Here is a 25,467-nt window from a genome sequence, read left to right as displayed (position 1 = left end):
GGTTCCTTGAGAGGAAACATTAGAGAGCCCTGTGGGTCTTTGCTAGCGCTTCACATTGCACAAGGTTAATATGTTCCTCACAGGTGTCGCCAACAGCAGAGAGCAGATAGACTGAGATAGATTCCAGAATAAGGAACATCCACCAAAACAACATACACCACACCATGACATTAAAAAAGTGAAAGAATTATCCGTGACAGGTAAAAAGGACGCCCAGAGATAAGCACACCCATTAGTTAAGCCTTCTCTTCCAGTCTCAATCCCAGGAAGCCAATGCTGCCAAGAACCTCGGCTCAGAACTGTGGCCATTCCATTCAAAAGACACATGCACTCCCGTTGGCCTGATGCTGTCAGCAAAGTCTGCACCAGAAACACTTCCCAGTTAGATGTCAGTGTACACACAGAGGGAGGTAGAAGTTTACCCCATCCTAATGCAAACGCACAACACCTACTCAAAATTCTGCATCTCAAACAGTAATGTTCCTATGGGTTTGTGACAGGCATTTAAAGACAGACAGGGAGATTTTTTGTTTCATTACAGAAAAGTTAAAGGAATCTACAGCCCTTTTGTGTGCAGTGCCAGGAAGGCCAAATAATTATTGCCATAAAAGCAGTATTAATTGTGACACTCACATAATGGCTGGGAACTATCTCCAAAGAGGAACTATCCCTTTAGACAAAAAATGCCATGAGGGAAACCCACAGATCCAATATGAATCAATATGACACATTAATACTAGAAGCACTGGAAGAAGGTGCTTCTAAGGGTACCAACCCTACAAGATCTAAAAAGATTTCTCATGAGACATAGGAGACATCTTTGAAACAAGAGCTGATGGAGAAAGTATCCAATTACCACTTAATATATATGTGGAAAAAGAGGAGAAACATGGTATGGGGAACAGAAAAGGAGAACAGCAGGCATCCCAAGTGAAAGCTCTTTCCTTACTAGTACTTGGAGCATACTCGTCCTTGGACACACTCCTGTCCCAGTCTGGAAATGCTGTTGGGTAACTCGTCTCTGAAGAGTCTTCGTCATCTGAACCATTGCCACTTGAGGTCACATCTGCTGTGATGATGTTAAATCTGCCATGAAGCCCTAACCCACAAGGTCTTATGATGACTGCAGCTATGCTTTCTCATCTGCTCCCTACATGCAGTCCTTACAATCACAGAGGACAGTGACCAGCACCATATTTCCATTGGTCCAGATCTCCTCTCAGTTCCCACCAAACCTGCCCCAGAGTGGCTCATGACTATTTTTCATTGCCCTGTGCATGGTCGCAGTGCTAACCATACCCTGCCCTCTGCTAGCAGAGAGAGCATAATGTATTGGCTTGAAAATATTTCCTTCCTTTCTCCCACACATCCTCCTCATTGGAAGAGTCAACTTCTAAATTGCTTCCAATCAGGAAAAGAGAAAATCCATCTATATCCCTTGTAAAATGATTCACTCCCTCATCCCTTTCAGACATGCAGAATTACCTCCACAGAACATGGACAATGTGGACAACTGCTTGCTCACTACCAAATGTACAATTACTGAGACAAATCCCAGTACGTTGCCTTCCACACTTTAAATATGTGATAATGAAAAGCAGTGACATAGAGCACACATTCAACACCCCTCCACTTAACTCCTCCAGAGCTTGCTGCCTTTGTGCTCTGGTTATTCAGCCTCTACTCAAAGCATTCTCTTAGAACAATGTTCTTTACCCTTGGTTGTTTGGGTGGATTCTTGTGTCTTCTCTCCAGGATGTGACCACCACCACCATTCGTTTGAGAACGGACTCCACTGAGCTTGGGTGGTGGCTTTCTCCAGGTTGTCATGATGAGGCTCTGGAGCTGTTAGGACATGGTTCATTCAACCAGGATCTTGTTATTACTTCTTGAGAAGCACTTTTCATTCAGCAAAGTCAACTCCACTGGCACCAGCACCTTGAGCATGCTAATCCCACTGAGACTGATGTGAGTGCAAGGAGAATGTATGAACCCGTGGTATCATTACATTCCTCAGACACCTAGCCACATGCAAGCACTAGTGGCAGTCCCAAGAAAGAACCGGGTTCCTTGAGAGGAAACATTAGAGAGCCCTGTGGGTCTTTGCTAGCGCTTCACATTGCACAAGGTTAATATGTTCCTCACAGGTGTCGCCAACAGCAGAGAGCAGATAGACTGAGATAGATTCCAGAATAAGGAACATCCACCAAAACAACATACACCACACCATGACATTAAAAAAGTGAAAGAATTATCCGTGACAGGTAAAAAGGACACCCAGAGATAAGCACACCCATTAGTTAAGCCTTCTCTTCCAGTCTCAATCCCAGGAAGCCAATGCTGCCAAGAACCTCGGCTCAGAACTGTGGCCATTCCATTCAAAAGACACATGCACTCCCGTTGGCCTGATGCTGTCAGCAAAGTCTGCACCAGAAACACTTCCCAGTTAGATGTCAGTGTACACACAGAGGGAGGTAGAAGTTTACCCCATCCTAATGCAAACGCACAACACCTACTCAAAATTCTGCATCTCAAACAGTAATGTTCCTATGGGTTTGTGACAGGCATTTAAAGACAGACAGGGAGATTTTTTGTTTCATTACAGAAAAGTTAAAGGAATCTACAGCCCTTTTGTGTGCAGTGCCAGGAAGGCCAAATAATTATTGCCATAAAAGCAGTATTAATTGTGACACTCACATAATGGCTGGGAACTATCTCAAAGAGGAACTATCCCTTTAGACAAAAAATGCCATGAGGGAAACCCACAGATCCAATATGAATCAATATGACACATTAATACTAGAAGCACTGGAAGAAGGTGCTTCTAAGGGTACCAACCCTACAAGATCTAAAAAGATTTCTCATGAGACATAGGAGACATCTTTGAAACAAGAGCTGATGGAGAAAGTATCCAATTACCACTTAATATATATGTGGAAAAAGAGGAGAAACATGGTATGGGGAACAGAAAAGAAGAACAGCAGGCATCCCAAGTGAAAGCTCTTTCCTTACTAGTACTTGGAGCATACTCGTCCTTGGACACACTCCTGTCCCAGTCTGGAAATGCTGTTGGGTAACTCGTCTCTGAAGAGTCTTCGTCATCTGAACCATTGCCACTTGAGGTCACATCTGCTGTGATGATGTTAAATCTGCCATGAAGCCCTAACCCACAAGGTCTTATGATGACTGCAGCTATGCTTTCTCATCTGCTCCCTACATGCAGTCCTTACAATCACAGAGGACAGTGACCAGCACCATATTTCCATTGGTCCAGATCTCCTCTCAGTTCCCACCAAACCTGCCCCAGAGTGGCTCATGACTATTTTTCATTGCCCTGTGCATGGTCGCAGTGCTAACCATACCCTGCCCTCTGCTAGCAGAGAGAGCATAATGTATTGGCTTGAAAATATTTCCTTCCTTTCTCTCACACATCCTTCTCATTGGAAGAGTCAACTTCTAAATTGCTTCCAATCAGGAAAAGAGAAAATCCATCTATATCCCTTGTAAAATGATTCACTCCCTCATCCCTTTCAGACATGCAGAATTACCTCCACAGAACATGGACAATGTGGACAACTGCTTGCTCACTACCAAATGTACAATTACTGAGACAAATCCCAGTACGTTGCCTTCCACACTTTAAATATGTGATAATGAAAAGCAGTGACATAGAGCACACATTCAACACCCCTCCACTTAACTCCTCCAGAGCTTGCTGCCTTTGTGCTCTGGTTATTCAGCCTCTACTCAAAGCATTCTCTTAGAACAATGTTCTTTACCCTTGGTTGTTTGGGTGGATTCTTGTGTCTTCTCTCCAGGATGTGACCACCACCACCATTCGTTTGAGAACGGACTCCACTGAGCTTGGGTGGTGGCTTTCTCCAGGTTGTCATGATGAGGCTCTGGAGCTGTTAGGACATGGTTCATTCAACCAGGATCTTGTTATTACTTCTTGAGAAGCACTTTTCATTCAGCAAAGTCAACTCCACTGGCACCAGCACCCTAAGCATGTTCATCCCACTTAGCCTGATACGTGTGCAAAGTGAATGAATGTACCCATGGTATCAATACATTCATCCAGCAGCAAGTATATTCAATGCTTGGAAAGGAAAGTTAGAAAGTCCAGTAAAGTGAATAAATTCTGCAAAGCATTTTTATGTTGACAATGAAAATATATACTTTCTGTGAAATATGCTCCGGTAATATGACAAAAATCATTCTAATCTAATAGAAGCATGCACACCTTAGAAATCCCTCAGGCAAGCCAGATGATGATACACTTTATTAAGTTATTCATCAATAGACTGAGAAGCAGAGTTTGGAAGAAGAATTGCCCTTCAAGTCATCAGATATTCACCAATTGCAAGCATAATTTACTTAAAAATGTTTTTCTGGAATTTTTTTTATTCAATTCCTCACAAGCAATATTTTCAAATAGTATTTAGAATATTGTACCTCTATACCTTGAAAAGGAAGAAAAGATATAATTTAGTCTTTTAATTCCAAATAGAGCTTTTAAATAATTAATTTAGAAATATTCATTGACTACATGAAGGACACTAGTTTTGATCAATTTTCATGAAATATATGAAGACACTGGAAAATGCAAGACTTTTGAACCAAAGCTCTAATTATCAGAGGATAAACTGATGTTCTTCAGTCTTCAGCAATTATGTTCCACTTATCTGTAAACTGCAAAATGTGCAAAGTGTGCAAGGTGTACAAGGTGTACAAGGTGTATGGAACTGAAATCAGACCTGAACTTTAAGGCACAGCTGTGTTGTCAGCAAAACCTAACAGATTTTGTCTTTCTGAAAAGCTGTCCTTACCTGAATAAATACTATCTTTTCTCATAGTCACTAATTGCTCTTAAACTTAGTACTACTTGTATTATTTGCCACTGGTGTCAGAAAACGAGAAATCTGGACATTCAAAATCTGATCTGAGTGACAGACTATCAGAACCCAGGTGGTCTCAAATTTGGAGCTTTGGGATGGAACTGTGAATAAAATTATACTGCCTAAAAAATATATTAATAAGAAAATAACTGAATAAGTATATAATTGACACCTAACTTGCTGTAATCACAGCAAAATTCTCACCTCTTCTTGCTTTCCACAACAAGCCTTAGGAGCTCATTTTCTTAAGTTATCAGTATGCATTCATGGCTTCCTTGCATGTAAAAAATACCAATGCAGATGCCTTCCTGTCAGACCAGCTAAAGTATGGACATAAGACATTTTTCAGGGAATGTTCTCGACAAAGTAAAAGGAAAATCCTTTCGGAGTATCAAAGTATGTACATATATGGATGAACACAATTTATCACAGTCACAATCAATGTTTAAGTAACTACCTCTAATAACTAAAGAAAGTATCTAATCGATCAGCAACAGAATTTTATGACATTTGATCTATGGCACATCTACAGAGGAATCATAACTTCTTAATAACAAAGAGAAAAACTTGTTACAGCCAGGAGAGAAAGTCAGTGGCAAAGTGCTGGCAGTATACTAATATGGACCATGAACTTGGTGGAGAACATCAACAATAACATCCAAAACCAGACTAATAATGAAAGGGAATCATCTGTAGAAAAAGCAGCTATAGTAATTGCCCACTTCAAACCCATAGCAAAGAAGAGATTTGAGCAAGCTAGAGAACTTTTCACCAAATTTAAAATTACGAATGGTGTGTAGCATGGATGGAGAGCCACTGGTTTTGTTTCTCACCTTCACACAGTATAGAATTAAATAGATATCTTTTTAGCTACCTATCTGGAAATATGTGCCTAACAGTTTTCTTTACTTAATTCTTAATTTTGTATGTTCCTGTCTGTGACTTTTATCTGGCAAATTAAATTGTGGCCAGGATATTCCAGTGAGCCTGCACTGTTGCTCAATGTAAATAGCATGGCTTTACCTTCTTTTTTGTTTGTTCTCCATGCAACTTTTTCCTTTGCTACTGAATATTTGATTACTTCTCATTGAGATATGTAGCTTATTTTTAACTTCTGATAGGAGTGCTAAATTACTGATTTATTTCTAATGAAGTAAAATTAAATGAAATGGATCTGATTGGCTTTAAAGTGATGTTGCTGAGTAATAACTTATAGAAAAGCCCAGGTGCAGTACCTTCATAATCCTTTTTTCCAGAGAATCAATTTATGAACCCTAAGCCAATAAGCAATCATATCAATGCTATCACTTCTGTGATACATATCTATCAGTATTGACATCTTTTATTACATAGCTTTATAGTTATTTTGATCTTTTAAAATCTTAAATACCTCTAATTTTCCCTCTGCAAAATAGTTATGCCCATGAGAAAGAATTGATAGCAACAGGAAGGGACATACCTATTGACTTTCAATGCATTTGTTAATCAAGTAGCAAAATAAAACCTCAAACCTTTCCTGTCTATAAACATCTCACAGGATTTTGCAATGGGAACAGAAATCAGTAAATAGAAGCCCTGAGTCATGCATGAATACAAAAGTAAATAAATATGAAGGAAAAAATCATTACCAGAGTCAACCAAAGTCCCCACTGTTACTGGGTGGGATTTCCCCCTTATCCCCTTCAGGAACCTGCTTAGTAAGGTTAAATGGGATATAGCCCAAGAGGGCAGGGGGGCCCAGGACTGTTGGTTGATATTCAAGGATCACCTACTGCAAGCTCAGGAGTCTTACATCCCGACTAGAAGGAAGTGCAGCAGGAGGGCCAGGAGACTTCCTTGGATGGATAAGGAGCTGCTGAGGAAAATTTGAAGGAAAAAAGAGGCTTATAAAGGTGGAAGCAAGGATAGGTGGCCTGGGATGGATACAGGGATGTTGTCTGGGAAGCTAGGGACCAGGTTAGGAAAGTTAAGGCCCAATTAGAATTAAACTCGGCTAGGGATCTGAAAGACAACAGGAAGGGATTCTATAGTTACATTGCAAATAAAAGACAGACTAGGGACAACATGGGCCCTCTCTGGAAGCTATCAGGAGAACTGGCTACACAGTATTTGTAGAAGGCTGAGGTTCTCAATGACTTCTTTGCTTCAGTCTTCACTGGCAAAGGCTCTGACCACATCACCCAAGTCTTGGAAGGCAGATGCAGGGACTGTGAGAATGAAGGCCCTAGGCCCGCTGTAGGAGAGGATCTGTTCGAGACCGTCTTAAGAACCTGAACGTACACAAGTCCATGGGACCTGATGAAATCCATCCGCAGGTCCTGAAGGAGCTGGCGAATGAAGTTGCAAAGCCACTGGCCATCATATTTGAAAAATCATGGCAGTCAGGTGAAGATCCTGATGACTGGAAAAAGGGAAATATAACCCCCATTTTCAAGAAGGGGAAAATGGATGACCTGGGGAATTACAGACCAGTCAGTCTCACCTCTGTGCCTGGCAAAATCTTGGAGCAGATTCTCCTGGAAGGCATGCTAAGGCACATGAAAAACAGCAAGGTGCTTGGTGACAGCCAGCATGGCTTCACTAGGGGGAAATCCTGCCTGACCAATTTGGTGGCCTTCTATGATGGGCTATGGAACTGATGGACAGGGGTAGAGCAGCTGACATCCCCTACCTGGACTTGTGCAAAACGTTCGACACTGTCCCACACAACATCCTTGTCTCTAAATTGGAGAGACATCAGTTTGATAGGTGGACCACTCAGTGGATAAAGAACTGGCTGGATGGCCACACGCAAAGAGTTGTGGTCAATGGCTCAATATCCAGCTGGAGACCAGTAATGAGTGGTGTCCCTCAGGGATCGGTGTTGGGACCGGTCTTGTACAACATCTTTGTTGGTGACACGGACAGTGGGATTGAGTGTGCCCTCAGCAAGTTTGCCGATTACACCAAGCTGTGTGGTTCGGTTGATACGCTGGAGGGAAGGAATGCCATCCAGAGGGACCTTGACACACTTGTGAGGTGGGCTGATGCCAACCTCATGAAGTTTAACAATGCCAACTGCAAGGTCCTACACCTGGGTTGGAGCAATCCCAGGCACAGCTACAGGTTGGTCAGAGATTCAGAGCAGCCCTGCAGAGAAGGACCTTTTAATTGATTTGCATGTGACTAGAAGAGTGCCAGCTGCTTTCTCATTACACACTTTAAGATGAATAGAGAAAGTATGACTGGAAAATTCTATTTTCATGACCTCTTAGAATCAAAGTTCTGGTGTCCTCAACACAAAAAGGACATGGAACTGTTGGAACAAGTGCAGAGGAGGCCACGAGGATGATCAGAGGACTGGAGCACCTCCCATATGAAGACAGGCTGAGAAAGTTGGGGCTGTTCAGCCTGGAGAAGAGAAGACTGCATGGAGACCTCATAGCAGCCTTCCAGTATCTGAAGGGGGCCTATAAGTATGCTAGGGAGGGACTCTTCATTAGGGACTGTAGTGATACGATAGTGGGTAATGGGTTAAAACTTAAACAGGGAAAGTTTAGATTGGGTATAAGGAAGAAGTTCTTTACTGTGATTGTGGTGAGGTACTGGAATGGGTTGCCCTGGGGAAGTTGTGAATGCTCCATCCCTAGTGGTGTTCAAGGCCAGTTGGACAGAGCCTTGGGTGATATGGTTTAGCGTGAGGTGTCCCTGCCCATGGGAGGAGAATTGGATCTAGATGATCTTAAGGTCCTTTCCAGCCCTAACTATTCTATGAGTCTATCCTTTACAGGCAATGCTTTGTAGCAAAGTCTTTCACTGAAACAAGCACCAGAAAATTCTCTACTTGCTTTCAAGGTCTGGGGGAAAATCAATCTGATACTTTTTTTTTTTCCATCCACATAGAATCATAGAATAGTTAGGGTTGGAAAGAACCTTAAGATCATCTAGTTCCAAACCCCCTGCCATGGGCACATATTTATAAGGTGCTAATCTTCACATCCCCTGAGAAAAGATGCTTGACTGAATGATTTCTCTTTCAGTAAAGCTTTTTCTAACTGTGAAAGACATATAATCATTCTTACTCCATCCTGGGATTTCTAAATAGAGCAATGAGGGCACAGTCCCTTCAAGTCACATAGACCATTTGACCATCTATCAACAACCAACTAACAGTTAAGCAAATTCCTCACTATCACAGGCTTCCATGTTAGGGAAAAAAAAAAGTCAGCAGGAAGAAACTTTTTCCAACTGGGTACAGCTACTTAGGGACAAAGCAGAGAAAATGGCTCTTGTTCTTTTGAGCCCTCAGAGCCTGTGGAGCCACCACAGGCCCTATTTTTCTCTCATGTATATTGCCAACAAGAACACAACTGTTTTTTGCAGTGCACAAGTGGTTTGGCAATTGAAACTGCCGGTTAAAGCACTACTTTGATGAGCAAGGCCATTATTTTGACACAGATTACCCACATTCGCAACCATAAGCATATTAAAATAATATACAGACACTTTCATCACAAATTGACAAAAAATGTCTTTTTCTACCTCAGAAATAAATTGACTTCAAGTAATAACCAGTTGCGCTATTTTGTGCCTCAGAGAGGAAACGCATGATAAAAAGAACAGTAGGAAACACATAACAATCATTCTAATCTCATGCATAAACACTGACTTAAATATACAGTAAATATTTTTGCTCCTCTTGTCACAAAGAGTGAAGTTTGTTTCTGATTTAACCACTCTGGAAAGTACTGTCTTTCAATGTCTTTCCAAAACTGGAGATGATGTACACTTCACCACTTACCAGAATGCCCTGCTAGAAAAAAGAAAGCAGTTTTAAGGCAATCTGTATTTGATGTAGTTATTATAACGCATAAATCTTACTAGTACTCGCAGGATAGTGTCCACCATCTTTTTCAGGGAAATCATCAGCTGTTGTCATCAAAGAGATGTCAGGTGATACAGAAGAAACTTCATTATCTGTATGGTGATGGATGAATCATTACTATTTCTTTAGCTAAGCTGCAACTCACAACTACTTCAATTATTCTCTACTGCAAGCTTCATCCCTTCATTTATTGGCCCAAGAGAGAAGAAAGATATAAACTAGGTTTTTCATATAATTCAACCCCATAGTAAGGATATCAAAAAACCAAATTATTTCAAGATGAATATGTATTAGAATGATAACAAATATTCAGACAATGATCTGTTCATGTGATACAAGCTCTGACAGTACTTGAATACCAGGGACAGGGATCCTAGAGCAAGAAGTGAAGTTATTTGTATTACACTCTTTACTCAGGTATATTCTGAGATTTAGTCCCAAAACCTTAACTCTCCATGTAAGCAGAATTGACAACAGTTTTCATGGTGAGCAATTGAAATAAATGGCATATACTGTAGGGAACGGCTCTTATTATGGTTCGTTAGGAAGAGGATGTTAGGATTTACCTTTCATGATGCAACCTGGTCTAGTGGAAGGTATCCCTGCCCATGACAGCAATTGGAACTAGATGGACATTAAGGTCCCTTCCAACCCAAACCATTCTGTAATTCTACACTAACTATATGGAAAAATAAGCACAACATGTCAAGAGCATACCCACCGGTGAAAAGTAATTTTACAATCCTAATGCTTCTGATCATTTTTTTTTGTTTTAAATTCCAGTATTTATTGAAGACAATTATGCAAACTACTGGTATCCTTCACTGGTAAATTACTGGCTATTTAATAAAAGGCCTGTAGTTAGAGGTAATCTTTTAGACCTCTGATAATTTCAAGCAACATGAAAGAAGAAATGAAATGAAATAAAATACATGCCCCTCTCACAAGAAATCAAGATACAGGCAAGGCACTCTAATTCATTAATTTGCTACTCTGCAGGACACCCTATGGCATTTACATTTGGTAGGGCTCCATAAAAACAGAATTTGGTTTTACCACCCAAAGGAAGATATTAATAACATTTTAATTTGACATTTTAACTCTCTGTGCATTCTGTAATACATAGAAGATGTCCTAACCCCCCGACCCACATTGTATGAAGAGAAATCACTTGTACCCCAAACTCCTTCTTGTCATAGAATAGTTAGGGTTGAAAAGTCCATTCATCCTTTTAGAGAAGAGATAAGAATGCTATCCTTATCTCTATATCCCCTAGGGTTGAAAAGTCCATTCATCCTTTTAGAGAAGAGATAAGTATGTTATCCTTATCTCTATATCCCCTAACCTCAGCCTCACAAACCTCTGTGTTCACTTCAATAAGTGTTTTTGAGACTTTTCAAAGTAAATATTTTTAATAAGAGCAAGACCAAATTCTTAGGGCCATCTATTCTCAACATCCTGGGAAAGTTTCTATGGAAATATGTTGATGTGTGGCTGCTTTGTATTCCCATGTAATAATAATAAAAAAATATCCTTAGAAAATCAGATTGCTTCTGTTTTCTTTCAAAGGCACACATTCTCTTTTTGCTTCTTCAGGGTACAACTTAGGGACAGTGCTTCTCATTCCCTCAGTAAATCCCTTAACTAGCAACGTAATCTTTCACACAGTCATTTTAAAGAAGATAAGAGTGGCAACATACTATCCTTACCAGAATCCTTCTTAGGACTTTCTTTTTCACCCCCTCCAGAAGAATGATCTGGCAGATGTGAGACTGAAGTAGCACTTCCATAATATGAGGGGCTGGATCTCTTGATGGAGGTATCCATGGGAGTTGTGTCATGTGTTGATCCACTACCTACATTTTCATCATCTGCACCTGAGGTTGAGGACTCTCCACCAAGACGCGTACCATCTGCATTATAACGCGAGCCATCTGCATTGTCAATGACTGTTGGAAAGAAGAAATGAAGCAGCTAATAATATCAAGGAGTTACAAAGCTGTATTTCAGTAATGCTAAAGAGTTTAAGTCCTATAACAAAACAAAACAAAGAGAAAAATTTGTGGATTAATAGCAGTTCATCCATTTTTGCCATCCTATCTAATCTGTCTAGATCATACATTGTCAAAGTATGTCTACTGTATATATGCTAATATATATTTGTCCAACATATAGGGCCTATTCTACCTCAAACATATTGATCAGAGGGTTGATTTTAAACATAAAATCTTGTCCTCCTCAATGTCAAACAGAGTTTTAGAATAAGGAGGAATAATTTGCTATGAGAGTTTTCTTCCACTTCCAGATGCTTTTCCAAGCAGCAGCTCACATGAGATGTAGAAAGGTTGCTTCCTAAGCAAAGTCTTATATGTCAAAGAAATGCTAGTAGCTCTGAGGTGTGAATGTCAAATACCTATGTAAAAAATGTTTGGTAGCACCTAAGGATAAACCAAGCTTCAGAGAATTTACGGGAAGAAAAATGACTAATTGCTTTGAACATCTCTCGACTTATTTTTCTTGTTTGGCTTGATTTTTAAGAGTTTCAGTTGTTTATGTAGAAAAAGATAAACGGATCCTAAAAATGAAACATATGGTAGGTCTTTCTAATTGATACAGTACCTATTTCACCCTGAGTATCAAGAACAGAAGTATCTAGTCCTTCAATTGGTTCACATGTTTTCTCCCTTGTTTCTGTAAAGGAAGGAAAATAGAAAATATTAATTTGAGAAAACTGAGGAAAAAAGTCATGTGTATACCCATATTAATTGTACAGAATTACAAAACACCACCTTCAGATGTGGAAAATTGAAAACAAATTTCCAAATCAAATGTTATTCACTGATCTACCTACATTCCCTTTTTGTCCCTTCCCAGGTGGAGCACTTTAAGGTAGTTTTGTCAGCTAACAACAAGGTTTCCCATTTCCATAACCATTCCAGAAAATTATTGCCATCAACATAAAAGAGCCTTATTACCCAGTTTCTACACAGAGAGCTCCACTGTCTTGGCATCAGTGGCAGCTCCAATCTAATCCAATCCATTTTAGCCAGAGGGCTAAAAGCCCTCTACAAAGATCTCTAAGACTTGGAGAAGTTACAAAGCTTTGGTGGGCATGGACATCGCTGTAGTGAAAGCATCATCCAGGGGTGACAGAGGATGCAGCTCACCTGATGTTATGCCAATGCAAAATTTATTTTTAATTATATGACCACCAAGATCAAAATAAAAAATGTCACTGCCATCCAAATCATGAACGAAATTTGCCTACAGCTTTCTGTAAGTTATTTCCACTGTGAATAAAATAATTACTAAAATTCAAAACTTTTGAAATTAGTCCATATTTTATCTTCAAATATGAGCACATATTTGAAGTGTTCAGGAGCTGTCACAAGGTTAGCTATATTTTCCTAATAATATAGTGAAATATTCTCAATTATTAAAAAGTTCAAAACCTTAGATGAAAGTGATCTGTTTCTGACACATATCACTATCTGCCTAATGTCTGAATGTATATTTGCCTGAAAGCAAATACTGAATGAACCTACTGCAGGTGGCAGCCACTCCTAGCACCACTTACCACAAATAACTTGGTCACTATAGAAGCTCAGGTGTAAATGAACATAAGAGCTGAGCACCATTGCCTACAACAATTTTGTCTTTAAGACTCACTGTTGCAGAGGTTCACTGCACTACGCCATTATGCTGAACTGTTCTGAAGCTACTAATTTAAGTCCTAGGTGAAGAAAATAGTTTAGTTCAAAACACTCTAATGACAAAATTGGTCAAATGCACTGCTTGACATTATAGATACACTCTTCTAAAAACAGACAAAATGTATTTCTCCTCAGCTGAAAACCAGATGATATTTAATCCAGAAGCTCTCATTCCAGGAGCTTGAGTAGGAGATATGTTTTTGTTAATACATCATGAAAAACATATACATACCTGTCTCATTGTAACAGTATGCATCATACCGATCACTTGTGTTTGCTGAAAGTTTGTAAACGCCAGTATGATTTGCTGCACAAAGAGGATAGGGATTGATTCGTGGGATAACAACATACCCCACTACAAAACCATACCTGTGAAGAACAGAGGAAAATGCACCATATTGCATATTATAGTAGATGGCATAAGTGCTCTACATATCTCAAACATGAAGAAGCTGTTATTTTATCTTACATTATTACTTTTTTTTTAGGAGTGCATACATTTATGTGTACTTTTTAAGGGTGTTTCTTTCTCACATGTACTTACACTAGTTTCCAGCCACTCAACACCATTTTGCATGCAGTTTCTAGAGCTAAACCCATTAAAGTTGAGTGAGCATTTTATTAGCTAGGATGATCAGTTCCAGAGCAAGGCACTGAAAATGAGGGACTGGAAAGCAAGTGTACTTTTTATACAGCTTGAGACTGTTATCTGACACTAAAGACTGGCTTTGTCTTTTCTTCAGGGAGTAACATTTTCATTGTTTTGAGCATAATGTACTGCTCAGCGACATGTCACACAGAAATGTTGGGGGCTTGATTTGTTCTACCTGAGCAAATTTAGAGATTGTTTGTAAGACATAACTTTCTGCAAAAGCAGAGAGCTCAGTAAAATATTCAGATACAACACTCATTCAGCCACTGTTTCTTTCAGTCAAACAATGCAGCTATTGTGTACAGAACTGATACATTTCAGTGAAGACTGCAGTTAACACAGCTACATAATGCACAATGTGTTGTTACTATTTCGTAATCCTGTAATACCTGATTATTTCCAATGTATTTAGCTGGGAGGTGTGGTAGAATGGTAACAAGAACAGGGGTTTGCTTTGGATTTTGTTTGACTTCTTGAGTGGTATAATTTATCAGGGATGACCAAATTTCATAGGTTTGCAGGTTTTCTATCTGTGAGTCCCATTCCAGTGACATGTCTAACACATGCAACTCAGAAACTCTTGTGGGTGGAAATGTAAACTGCTTTACACTTCCAAGTAAGACTATGATGTTGGCACTTCATAATCCATTAATTGCCTACTTGTGCTATAGTCAGTTGAGTCATCTTATTCACTCACCATTCCACATGTATTTTGATGATTACATGCAGTATATTTTTTCTCACCTACTCAAGCTTCCTATGAGCCTAGCCTTACTGACAAGGACTTCTAGCACAGGATCAACAAACTAAAGTAAGAGAGTGGGAGGGCTGGCCAGAAGGAAAGGAGGAAGAAATCCTATCTCCATGACTTACATGTCCAAATCTGTCCTCTGCTAAACTGTGAACTAGGGAGAATTGCAATATTAATAAAAACTACAGTTCCTCACTGAAAAAAATACCAGTTCCCTGTACTCCTTCTTTCAAATGCCTTACTTTATATTTTAACTTCAGAAAAGACTTTCCACATTGCAGAATACTTATAACTGCTAGCATTAGAAATCCCTATCCCTAGGCTAGTTAGGATTTGATCCTTAGTCTCTTCATCAAAAGGAGCATGACCAGCAGATCAAGGGAGGGGATTTTCTCCCTCCACTCTGCTCTGGTGAAACACCCACTCCTTGCAGTCCTGTATCCAGCTCCAGGGCAGCAACACAAGAGGGATGTGGAGATGCTGAAATGAGTCCAGTGGAGGCCATGGAGGTGCTAAGAGGGTTGGAGCAGCTCTGTTTTGGAGACAGGCTGAGACAGCTGGGCCAGTTCAGCCTGGAGAAGAAAAGGCTCCTTAAGGGGAGACCTTAGAGCAGCTTCCAGTGCCTAAAGGGACCATCAGGAAATGTGGAGAGTGGCTTTTGACAAGGGACTGTAGTGACAGGACAAGGGGAATGGTTTTAAACTGGCAGATGGGAGATTGAGATGAGATCTTAGGCAGAAGTTCTTCCCTGTGAGGGTGGTGAGGCACTGGCACAGGTTGCCCAGAGAAGATGTGGCTGAGCTTTAAGGTCCCTTCTAACCCAAACCATTATATGATTCTATACGTGTTTTGTAGTGCTGAACAATTCAGTATGTTCATATGTTAGAGAAAGAACATGCTTGCTGTGTTAGGCAGCAATTTTCCCTCAGAGTAAAGAATCATCTCTAGTTTGTACGTAGTACTATTTTAAATATCATTAACACTTCTCATGGAAGACTCTTCAAATAATTTTCTGTCCGTTCTTCCTTGGCACTTTTGTCTACCTCTTTCACTACTGTGCAGGGCATAAAGCTTGTGAAAATCAATGTGCTACGTGTGTGACATTTAAATGTATTAAAACTATTTCAAGGCATTGCACATTCATTTTTCCATGATTAAAATTACTTTGTATAGATACTATTGATCCAAAAGTAGCTTTATTCTATTCTCAAGGGCTTGTAAGCCAGTGGGAGAAAACAATCATGCAAAAGAACTGGAATTAATTGATTCATGGGAAATTGTTACAAGTTGCATTAATGCTAGCCTCCTATTTCTTACGGTACTAGAATGGAAGCCTTGGGGTCTTGGAGAAATATCCACTGAACTTTTCCACTCCAGTTAGAAGATAAATTCAATTTCTCTATATTTGCTGTTTATTTTAGACTGTAATAAAGTTGAAAATCTACTGAAATTTCTTTCAGCTTGCCAACATGAATCTTCATTATTGATTAAAAAAAAAAAGTCCCCAAGCAATGAAACAATACACAAATAACAAACAAAGCTTCAAATTTGCAGCTGAGATCAATCTCATTGCTGCATATGAATGTTTAAGATGACTTGCATAATAAATGTGCTATGTATTTTGTAAAGCAAGACCACATAATTATTTATTCTGACATATTTACAGACTATAGGACTGTCTTGACCTGATTAATGCTTGAATAGAGGGCATCCTTGAGGAAAATATTTCATTTTTATGAAATCTGGTGTGACAAAGAATTCTGCTACAGCCCTTTTAAATGGTTTCAGCCAATAATTATTATCCTTACATATTTTGTTGTATTAATATTCAATTTTTGGAACACAACATTTTCTGTAGCTTCCAGTCTCTTGGAGTTATTTTTTTGCTAAACTGAACAGTCTGTATTATGCATATTTTTTTGGCTATCCGTCATTAATTACAGAGGACAGGTCACATCATAATATGGTTTGGGGTTTTTTATTGCTGTCTTCTGAAACGTCTCCATTCATGGATTATAAGAATGCACTAATACTGTGACCATTTTTGCACTGTGATGTCCACAGCTTACCCCTCATGTTGCCACTTGCTGCCTTTTACTGTTCCTTGACAGACAGATTTGCCAATACTGTATATGCCACCTTCAGTCTTTGACCTTACTTTGGATCATTAAAAACATAAATACTTTCTATAAGCTTATCTTATCAATTATTCAGCAATACGGCATGATCTGAACATTTCCTAACTAGTTTTATATTGTAAATCTTTTGTTATATTAACCTCTTACAGGAAAAAATTAAATGAGTTTTTAAAGACAACTGGTAAAATGTATACACAGTCAAGGACATATTTATTACTGGACCCAGAGCAAACATACACATGCACAAAGATGTTTTGCTCATCACAGAATATAAGCTACTTGAGGACTGATACAGCCATTAACTAACATCTATATAAAGACGACTGTAACTATTACACAACAGCATGGACTGACGGACTTGAGATGACATATTATTTTTTCAAGAATCTTTTTACCTGCAAGTTTCAAATCCAAGTTCATGAGCTTTCTTCAACTGCTCTAGTGTTGATAAGGTACTGTTGAGAGCTCTGCAGAGTTCAACTGCTTCAGATCGTGTGAGACTGTAACGACCATTTTTCTCAACATGAAAAACTCCTCCATATCTGCAACTAACGTTGAATTCTGTTATCAAAAGAAAAGGAAAAAAGTAATTACAAATTGTTGGACTTAATACTTCACTAAAGACCTGGAAATTATTTATTTTCAAGTATAGTGCTTTCAATGCAGACCAGCAACAAGCAGCTGCTACTGATTTGTTCAGAAAGAGCACTAGCACTTTCAGCCTTCCTCATGCTTCCCTTCTTTGGGCTGAGACACAAGACAAATCTTCAGCCTTTCCAAAAATAGCAACACAACATGTTTTTGCTAGGTATCTAGCACTTTTAACATATCAGAAACAATAACACGCAGAAGATGTAATGGCACGTGAACGTCTTGGCAGCCACATTACTGCAAAACTAACTGAATATTCAAATGCATCTGAAAACAAAATATTTTATTCATTACAGAATTTTTTAAAGATTAAATGGTGTTTAATCAGAGCCTTTATGTTCATAAGATTCTTTAATTATCTTATTATGATCCCTTCACAATGAATCCTTTTAAATAAATATATGTCAATCCCCAGTTTCAGAACCAATTAATGTAACATTACTAGCTAGACAAAAGCAGACATCTTGCATTAGTTTGATGTTGTATGACCTACCTGAAACAAAAACTAAGTAAGCTGCAAAGATATTCTGAAGCAGATGGATGTCTTAGATGGATTTTAATTTAGTAATACTCTAAAGATTTGCACATGGAAGTAACTTTCAAAGGTAAGCAGGATGAGGATAAAATCATTGAATAAAGAAAAATTTTAGGTTCTATAGTTACATTGTGCAATTTGTTTTCTGGCCTTCAGCCTGGGAACCCTTAACAAGCAGTACCTGCAATGCCAACAGGAGGGGACTACCTCATGATTCACTACAGACACTGAATGAAAGGCATAAGGGCTAGAAGCTCTGAAAAGATCACACTCCATTAATCTTTATGTTGGAAAGACACTGCCTGCAGAATGAAGCAGTGGGAAAACAATATAATGCAAGGAAAGCCTATGACTAAGTGAAATGAGAGAAAAAACATAAATATTTGTTTATCATTTTTTTAACAGGAACAGCTAAGAAAGAGTGAATAATACTAAAAATAACAATCATGTGTGGAGAAAACAGGGAAAGATCGGGACTCTTCAAAGTAATGTGAATTAATTTTGCTCCTGCCCCACCTTTCCCTCAAGAGAAAAAGGTGGTTGCAGATCCAGACTAGAATTACAAGTGCAAAGCACACTTAATTGCAGTAGCCTGTTATACCCAGTGAAGAGGAACATGACTCATTTTTATCTTAATTTTCATGGAAGTTCCATGTGCAAAAAAGGGAAAAAATAGACCAGTCTTCTCCAAATATTAAAAAGGAGTGTCTGTATCATCTATTTGAAGTAAAAGATACCATATAATAATTGTTTTCCTGAATGACTTGAAATGCAATTCATGCACATCTGCATTGACACATTCTATATAAATAACAAGCAACTCTCCTAATGTCATTTTTGCTTGATGGTCTACTTTATTCTACAGTATAGATACAAACGCACATAACAGCAATCAAGGTGTACACTCTTCCTTCAGTTGTCTTTGTTCTTTGGTAAACTGAGGTTATACTGTCTACAGTGTATCTGCTCAGTGTAAACTGCAAGGAACATGTCTTTCTACAGGTAACAGGAAACAATCAAGGACATAAAATACCAGACTGGATCCAGACAGTATGGTGTGTGAGAAGACAACCATTATTTGCAGCATAGCAAGAAGTCTGATAGTATTGATGACTGTTTGTCCAAAGGAGCTCAAAAGCTGTGCATCCAATCTTAAATACTTCTATCATGGGCAACAGAATTCATCATTATGGTTATTTGGATTGCCTTTCCACAAAAAGAATCTGAAAAAATACCTCTTCTCCCACCTGCCCCCAATTATTTAGGCAGACAAAAACATCTAATGTAGACAAAATTGATGTACATCTCATAGCTGATTAACCATCTTGGTTATGGTTCTTAGTATTTTTATTATCGTGGTATGAAAAAATGTCAAGAGGACATAAATTTTAGCTTTATAAAATTTATGCAAGACTAACATGTTTTCTCAAAATGCCTTTGTTTTGAAACAGGTCTTCTCTTCCGGGAAAAAATAATTCTATAAAAATTTCTCAGAAATGTCATGAGAGGCTTTGAAGGCAAGAATGAGGAACCTCATTTGTTAGCATCCTCATATGCAAGAGGACGCTAACAAATACATTTTTCTTTCCTGAAAGACTTAATGTCTTGCAACAGGTCTGAGTTTCACAGTCTGAGGAGCAACTGGTGGATTAACACAGAATGACAGTCTCAGCAAGTTCCCACACACGATTCTGTAATAGTCACACTGTTTCCATAAGTGTCAGGCACAGATGTACAGCTGAAGGACCTTCTGCAGCCATACTCCTCACTGAACAGCATCGCATAACCAAAAAACATCACCACATGTATACAGTGTCACAAGTACAGTCAACAGACATTCAGGTTGCAGATCCCAATAGATGTTTACTTGAGACAGCACAACAAATAGCTACTCTGCATAGAAGGATATGGCCCACACCTAGTGCTGTGGGATAGCGCTGCTCTGACTGTTGCCATGTGAGTGACTTCTACTTTGGCTCCAAATGTTCCATATTCAAAGCCTGACATTATTTGGAAGGTGTCCAGTCAGTAGCTGTATTAAACATAAATGACCTAGACAGGAAAAAGGCTTCTCTTTTGTTTTCCCTTCTTGATTCTAGGCAGACCTAAATTTTTTAATAATTAAACATACCCGTGAAGCCCAAGACTTAATATTAAATTTGGGATCAGAGCACAAAGATCTATTTGATAATTGGAAAGTAACAAGCTCAGTGACTTCTGGGACTAGATTTGTTTGGCACATCAACATCTCTTCCAATAAATTTAGGCTGATTTCTAAAGAAAATGCAACATCCACTTGTTTTGGGTTACAGCCGAATGTCACAGCTCATTCCAGATAGACTGAAGTATTAAGCAAAGTTAACTTTTTAGAGTGAATTTGACGCAGCTGTCATCAAACCTCAGCCTACTCACAGTTTTAAAAGATACAACATTTCTACATGACCATCCAGAGATCCAGTCATAGCCCAAATCCCACTTGTTAGGCACCTAATTCTTTACACTCCAATTGTTGAAAATAAATAGGCTTATTTATACATATAGACTTCATGGAACTACTTGTGGGCTACAGTTACACACATGTATATTTTCTATGGAAATGCTCAACCTGGCTGTACAGCATACATACTGTACACCAGGACAGGGGTGAATTGGGAAGGATCAGGCTTATTGCACATATGCTGACCAACTGCACTGTGTGTATACACAGGAAGATTTGCTCATGCACATGTGTGTCCAGGAAACCCTGGGCAAAAATGTGGCAATTCAATTCTTAAGACTGGGTTTGAGGCCATCCAACTAGTTGGTCCTTTGCTTTAAATTGAAACTGAGACAGCATGCTTTGTTTTTACTTTGATTATATCTTCTGCCACTAAAAATGCTTCTAACATTGCTGCAGTATAGACATGCTGATTGTGAAGCAGTGGGTGTGGAAAAAGAACTACAGCAATACCTAAAACTCACATGACATTTCACAGTCTAAGCAAATTGCAAAAACCCAGGATTGCCTCTGTGAAGACAATTAATTAACACGTTTTAAAAATGGTGAAATACAGATGCCGCACAGATCTGCCAGGGAACCAGGAGTTTTTACTTTATGGTCTCATAATATCCAGACAATGAAGACCTTTAACTGAATGAAAATATTTCCAGTCATATCAATATAAAGCTTATAAAAATAAAAGATTAATTCTAAATTAACCCCTTAAATTATTTTTTTCCCCTGTGCTGAGGTTTCTAGACTAATTTTGAGTGAAGGAATAAGCAAGATTGCCAAATCCAAATCCATATTCCACCTTTTCCCTTTGTGTAGGAAGGTCAAACCCGTTAATTTAATGTTGATGTTATTTAGGTGGGTTTTACACAGTTATGCAAAAGATAAATTTTTTAGTTTGTTTCAAGAGACAAGGCAATGCAAAACTCACACTATATGCCCAACTGTTACAGATCCCTTCAACCCCCCTGAAGTTTCAGAGCAGCTGATTCAGAGTGAACTCACAAACAGCACTCAAACCTTCCCTTCTCCACCCTTTTACAGCTTTAGTCAGGCTTTAGGGGGCTGACAAGCTGTGATCTTTCCCTGACATCCATGTCTTTCACTGGAGCTGAAAGTTGTTTAATAATAGCTCTCAAAGAAGGAAAGAAGCACCAGACATGCCTGCACTGTCATCATTATTCTCATCCAGACCATGAGATTTGGGTGACTCAGCCCAAAGCCACGGAATGCCCCTAAGCCTGTGTTGAGTTTTACAAGCACGGAGAACATTAACATTTACACTGGACATTTCTCCCTCTTTGTCCTGGGTTTTCTGGTGCTCTGTCTCAATCAACTGCATGTAAGCCTTTCCCTGCTGTTGCAATTCATGGATCTAAACCAGGCTCTATTAATACTTTTCAGCCAAAATCACAAACTCTTGTGCCACAGCAATTGGCAAACTAGAGAACACTGATGTGATAGAATCAGCTGAAACAGACTATAGAGCATTGCCTTTTCATGAAAGTGTGAGTTACACCCAGATTATTAATACTAGAGGCTTGTTAGAAACTGTCACAGTAAGAAGCCAGGTGCAATCTCTATTTCCACCCTGATTCTGCAACCCTTACACACAATGAGTAACACTGACTCATGCTAACTCTTCCCATCGGAGTCAATTTTCCATAAAGATATTCGATCCACTATATGGATGTTTCATGCACTGCTCCCTGCTTTTCATTGTTTTCAAGATAATACCTGATGGTTTTATTCTCAAGGTGGATGTTGTCGTATATTTAAAAAACCCTGTTAGTTTAAAAAGTGCAGAGACACATCAAAGGAAGTGAAAGATTTACAAAATCCTGCCTCCTTAAACAAGAAAACTGTAGAAGAATACTTAGACACAAGGCTGCTAACAGACTTCTTGGTAAAACCACAGCATGGCAACAGGAAATGTTGGTGTGCTGTTAACATGGGGATTTTCCTTTTCGGTTTGTGGTTCAAGATGATTGATAGGCTACCAGGATGTGATAAACTGGGGCTGAAACAGGGACAGAACTAGCGGTTTGACAGTGCAGACAGTTTTTGTTCTCTGTTTGTTTTAATAGAATATAGTTATTACATTTATTGGAAGAACTCTGTTCTAAATTTATTAAACAGATCTCAAGCTCTAGGCTGACAGACATAGGTAAATGTTCCTTTGTAATCGCAGATAAAATAATCTTGTACTGACACTTCTAAACAGGAGTAACCATTATCTGAGCACTCATATCTACATTGTTAATATTAGCATCTGCTTTACAGCATGCTAGTAATGGAGTAGAAAAAAAGCTGTATATTGAAACAGATTATCACCTGTTTAAAGAGACTCCTAGTAACTATGGTTCCTTTCCAGGCAAATCTAGAACTTGGGCCATATGAGCCCTAAGGTCTGAAGAAGTCTGGACAGGTCAGATCGCAACTCTCAGTTCAAGCCTATCTCCAGTTGATGTGTGCTTTTTTAAATGTTTCTCAGGAAAACAAATTCATGGCTAAATAAGAGTGCATATCTTACTGCTGACTAGAGGAAATGCCTTCTGAATACAAAATTTCATATGGCATGGATTCATGAAATGTTTCAGGATCCAAGATATTTTTTTGTCAACAGAGGTACTAAGATAGCCGAATTTCCACCATTTTGGCATGTGGAAGAACTCGAATGTACGAAAATATAATTCAGGAATTAGCTGATAACCTGCAACACACAGGGGACTAGATGGCATTACTATTTACTGAACACCGTTTCTTTAGAGGCTATTAGTAGAACCATTCACTAAAGCAATTTACAGCTTAGACAACTGTAATAGGATACAAAGGCTTCCACTTTTATGTCAGGTGTTGGACTAAAGCCCAGGTCAGCCGTGATGAAAAACCACTGGGTAGCTGTTTTCTAGGTTATGTAAAATGATTCATTAATCCCGGCCACAGTCACTAATAGACACGTGTCGACATCATTAAAACACACGTATACCTGAATCCCTCAGGGCTTGATGGGGAAAGGAAAATTGTGCTGGGAAAAGACTTTAAACAGGGATGACTGCACACTGATCAAAATTTAGAAGTCAAATTTTGCAGGATCCACATGAGTTAAGCAAGCATGAGGCTGCAGTCCTTTACCATCACAAAAAAAAAGCACCAAGAATCAAGCTTGGGCTATTGCCAAATTGTGAAACCTGAAATTATTGTTAGGAAATAAATTTCCAGATTTACTGGGAATAATGTGTATATTTTTGGCTTTCAAAGTATCCCCTGTGGATATTTAAGTAAAATAAGGGGTTTGTTTGTCAATTTGTCTTTCATTTTGAAACTTAGTTTGCACAAAGTAAAATAAATCAGTTTCAGAAAGTTAAGTCTGTTTACATGGTTGCAATACAATTAGGTTGTTTAAGAACCCAGTCCAGAATTTCCCTGTAGATTTTTTTTTTGTTTTCATATTTTCGTTTCAGTTTGGTGTAGGAAGATGTTCTAAGTCTTGAAAATTTTCCTGGGAGAGAAAAAGCCCAATAGTTATATCCATATTAGATTACTGATATTCAGGGTGGCAGGAGGGGAGGAGGAGGAGGGGCAACAAGGGAAATCTCTGCACACCTAGCTTTTTAAAATATAGGAAAACAATTTAAAAGGAATTTACCTGCTTGCTGCAAGGAGTGCCTGCTATAAACAGAGTCAACCTATTCTCAGGAGCTGGGTGTGGTGACAAGAAAGTGAAGATGTCTTTCCAAACATCCGAAGGTATAAAATCAGACCTTTCTTTGAGGTTGTGCCAAAGCTGTTCCTACTACCCAGTTATATCTGTGTACCTAGTAATTTGGGCTGAAAAGGCAAGATGGTAGCTTCCTCACCCTCCTCTATGCTCTTAACTACAAAAAAAAAGTCGTGACATAGCCATGCTAACCCTATGATTCAACTGGGCTCAAATGAGTCTCTGAAATGAAAAGGAAACAGGATACACAGGATTAGGATGGGGATACATGGCAGCCAGAGAAGGATACACTGCAGTAGGATGTCTTTTCTCCACCAAATGTTAACAAGTGTTCCTCACATTTCTGTGTTATTTCAGTAAGTGCACATTGGAAATGGGATGCAGGACAAAGCTCAAGCTGTTGACTCCCTTCTAAATTTTTCTTCTTAACAAATCCAGCTACTGGTCATGGAAGCCATTGTCTCTGTGTTTGTTTAACAATGGGCAAAAATGTTTAGTCTCTTAATCTGGTAGCTTTACTGGCTGCTAATTTTAAAAAGAAGGGGGGAAGAGAGAGGGTGGCACCATTAATGAATCAAGCATTCACAGAGTCACTTGAAATGCAAGTAAGTACAAGAAATATATTTCATTCCTCAGCAGCTGCTGCAGCAAGGAAAAAAAAATCTGCTAATGCATCTTCCAAACCTAGTTTATGTGCTTGGCAACTGTTGCTCTGATAAACATCCTGAGTGAGCCCATACAGTGTCATCACATATGATAAACTTCCTTGCTGCTGACATTAATATTATTCTTTTTGTAAGTTTCACCCATAAGTGGTCTGAAAGTTTTCAGGCTGCACTAGAACATGGTACAGATGTGCAGCATCTCAGTGGAAAAACTGCAGGCAGTGAAATCATAGATGTGGAATTAGACAGTTATCAGATATGTACTCCTCAAGATGATGAAAACATAATCATCATTGTCGATACCAGGAAAACTTCAGACTGTACAATGAGTTGTCTAACCCCAAAGGCTGAGTAACAGGGACTGTGAAGCAAATCAGTTGGGATCAGT

At 38.9% G+C, this 25,467-nt stretch overlaps 1 protein-coding gene across 24 annotated transcripts in view; it reads right to left on the bottom strand.

Annotated features, from left to right (window-relative positions):
• Positions 1-25,467, bottom strand: part of CD44 (CD44 molecule (IN blood group)) — a 63,243-nt gene that overhangs the window by 24,747 nt on the left and 13,029 nt on the right. For 16 of the 24 annotated variants that reach the window (XM_034065501.1, XM_034065502.1, XM_034065503.1 and 13 more), the window contains exons 2-10: positions 17,412-17,577; positions 13,708-13,844; positions 12,382-12,453; positions 11,472-11,711; positions 9,759-9,854; positions 3,780-3,908; positions 3,013-3,132; positions 1,717-1,845; positions 950-1,069 (exon numbers count right to left, since the gene is read on the bottom strand). In XM_034065501.1, the coding sequence (XP_033921392.1) occupies positions 950-1,069; positions 1,717-1,845; positions 3,013-3,132; positions 3,780-3,908; positions 9,759-9,854; positions 11,472-11,711; positions 12,382-12,453; positions 13,708-13,844; positions 17,412-17,577 (1,209 nt within the window). The remainder of the gene's footprint in view (positions 1-949; positions 1,070-1,716; positions 1,846-3,012; positions 3,133-3,779; positions 3,909-9,758; positions 9,855-11,471; positions 11,712-12,381; positions 12,454-13,707; positions 13,845-17,411; positions 17,578-25,467) is intronic. The other 8 variants (XM_034065500.1, XM_031050378.2, XM_005150619.3 and 5 more) reach the window with 3 other exon arrangements.

This window comes from Melopsittacus undulatus, chromosome 8 (genome assembly GCF_012275295.1).
Source record: "Melopsittacus undulatus isolate bMelUnd1 chromosome 8, bMelUnd1.mat.Z, whole genome shotgun sequence".
Classification (NCBI taxonomy): Eukaryota; Metazoa; Chordata; class Aves; order Psittaciformes; family Psittaculidae; genus Melopsittacus; species Melopsittacus undulatus.
The sequence above is the reverse complement of the archived record's forward strand: the minus strand, read 5'-3'. Positions and strand labels throughout refer to the sequence as shown.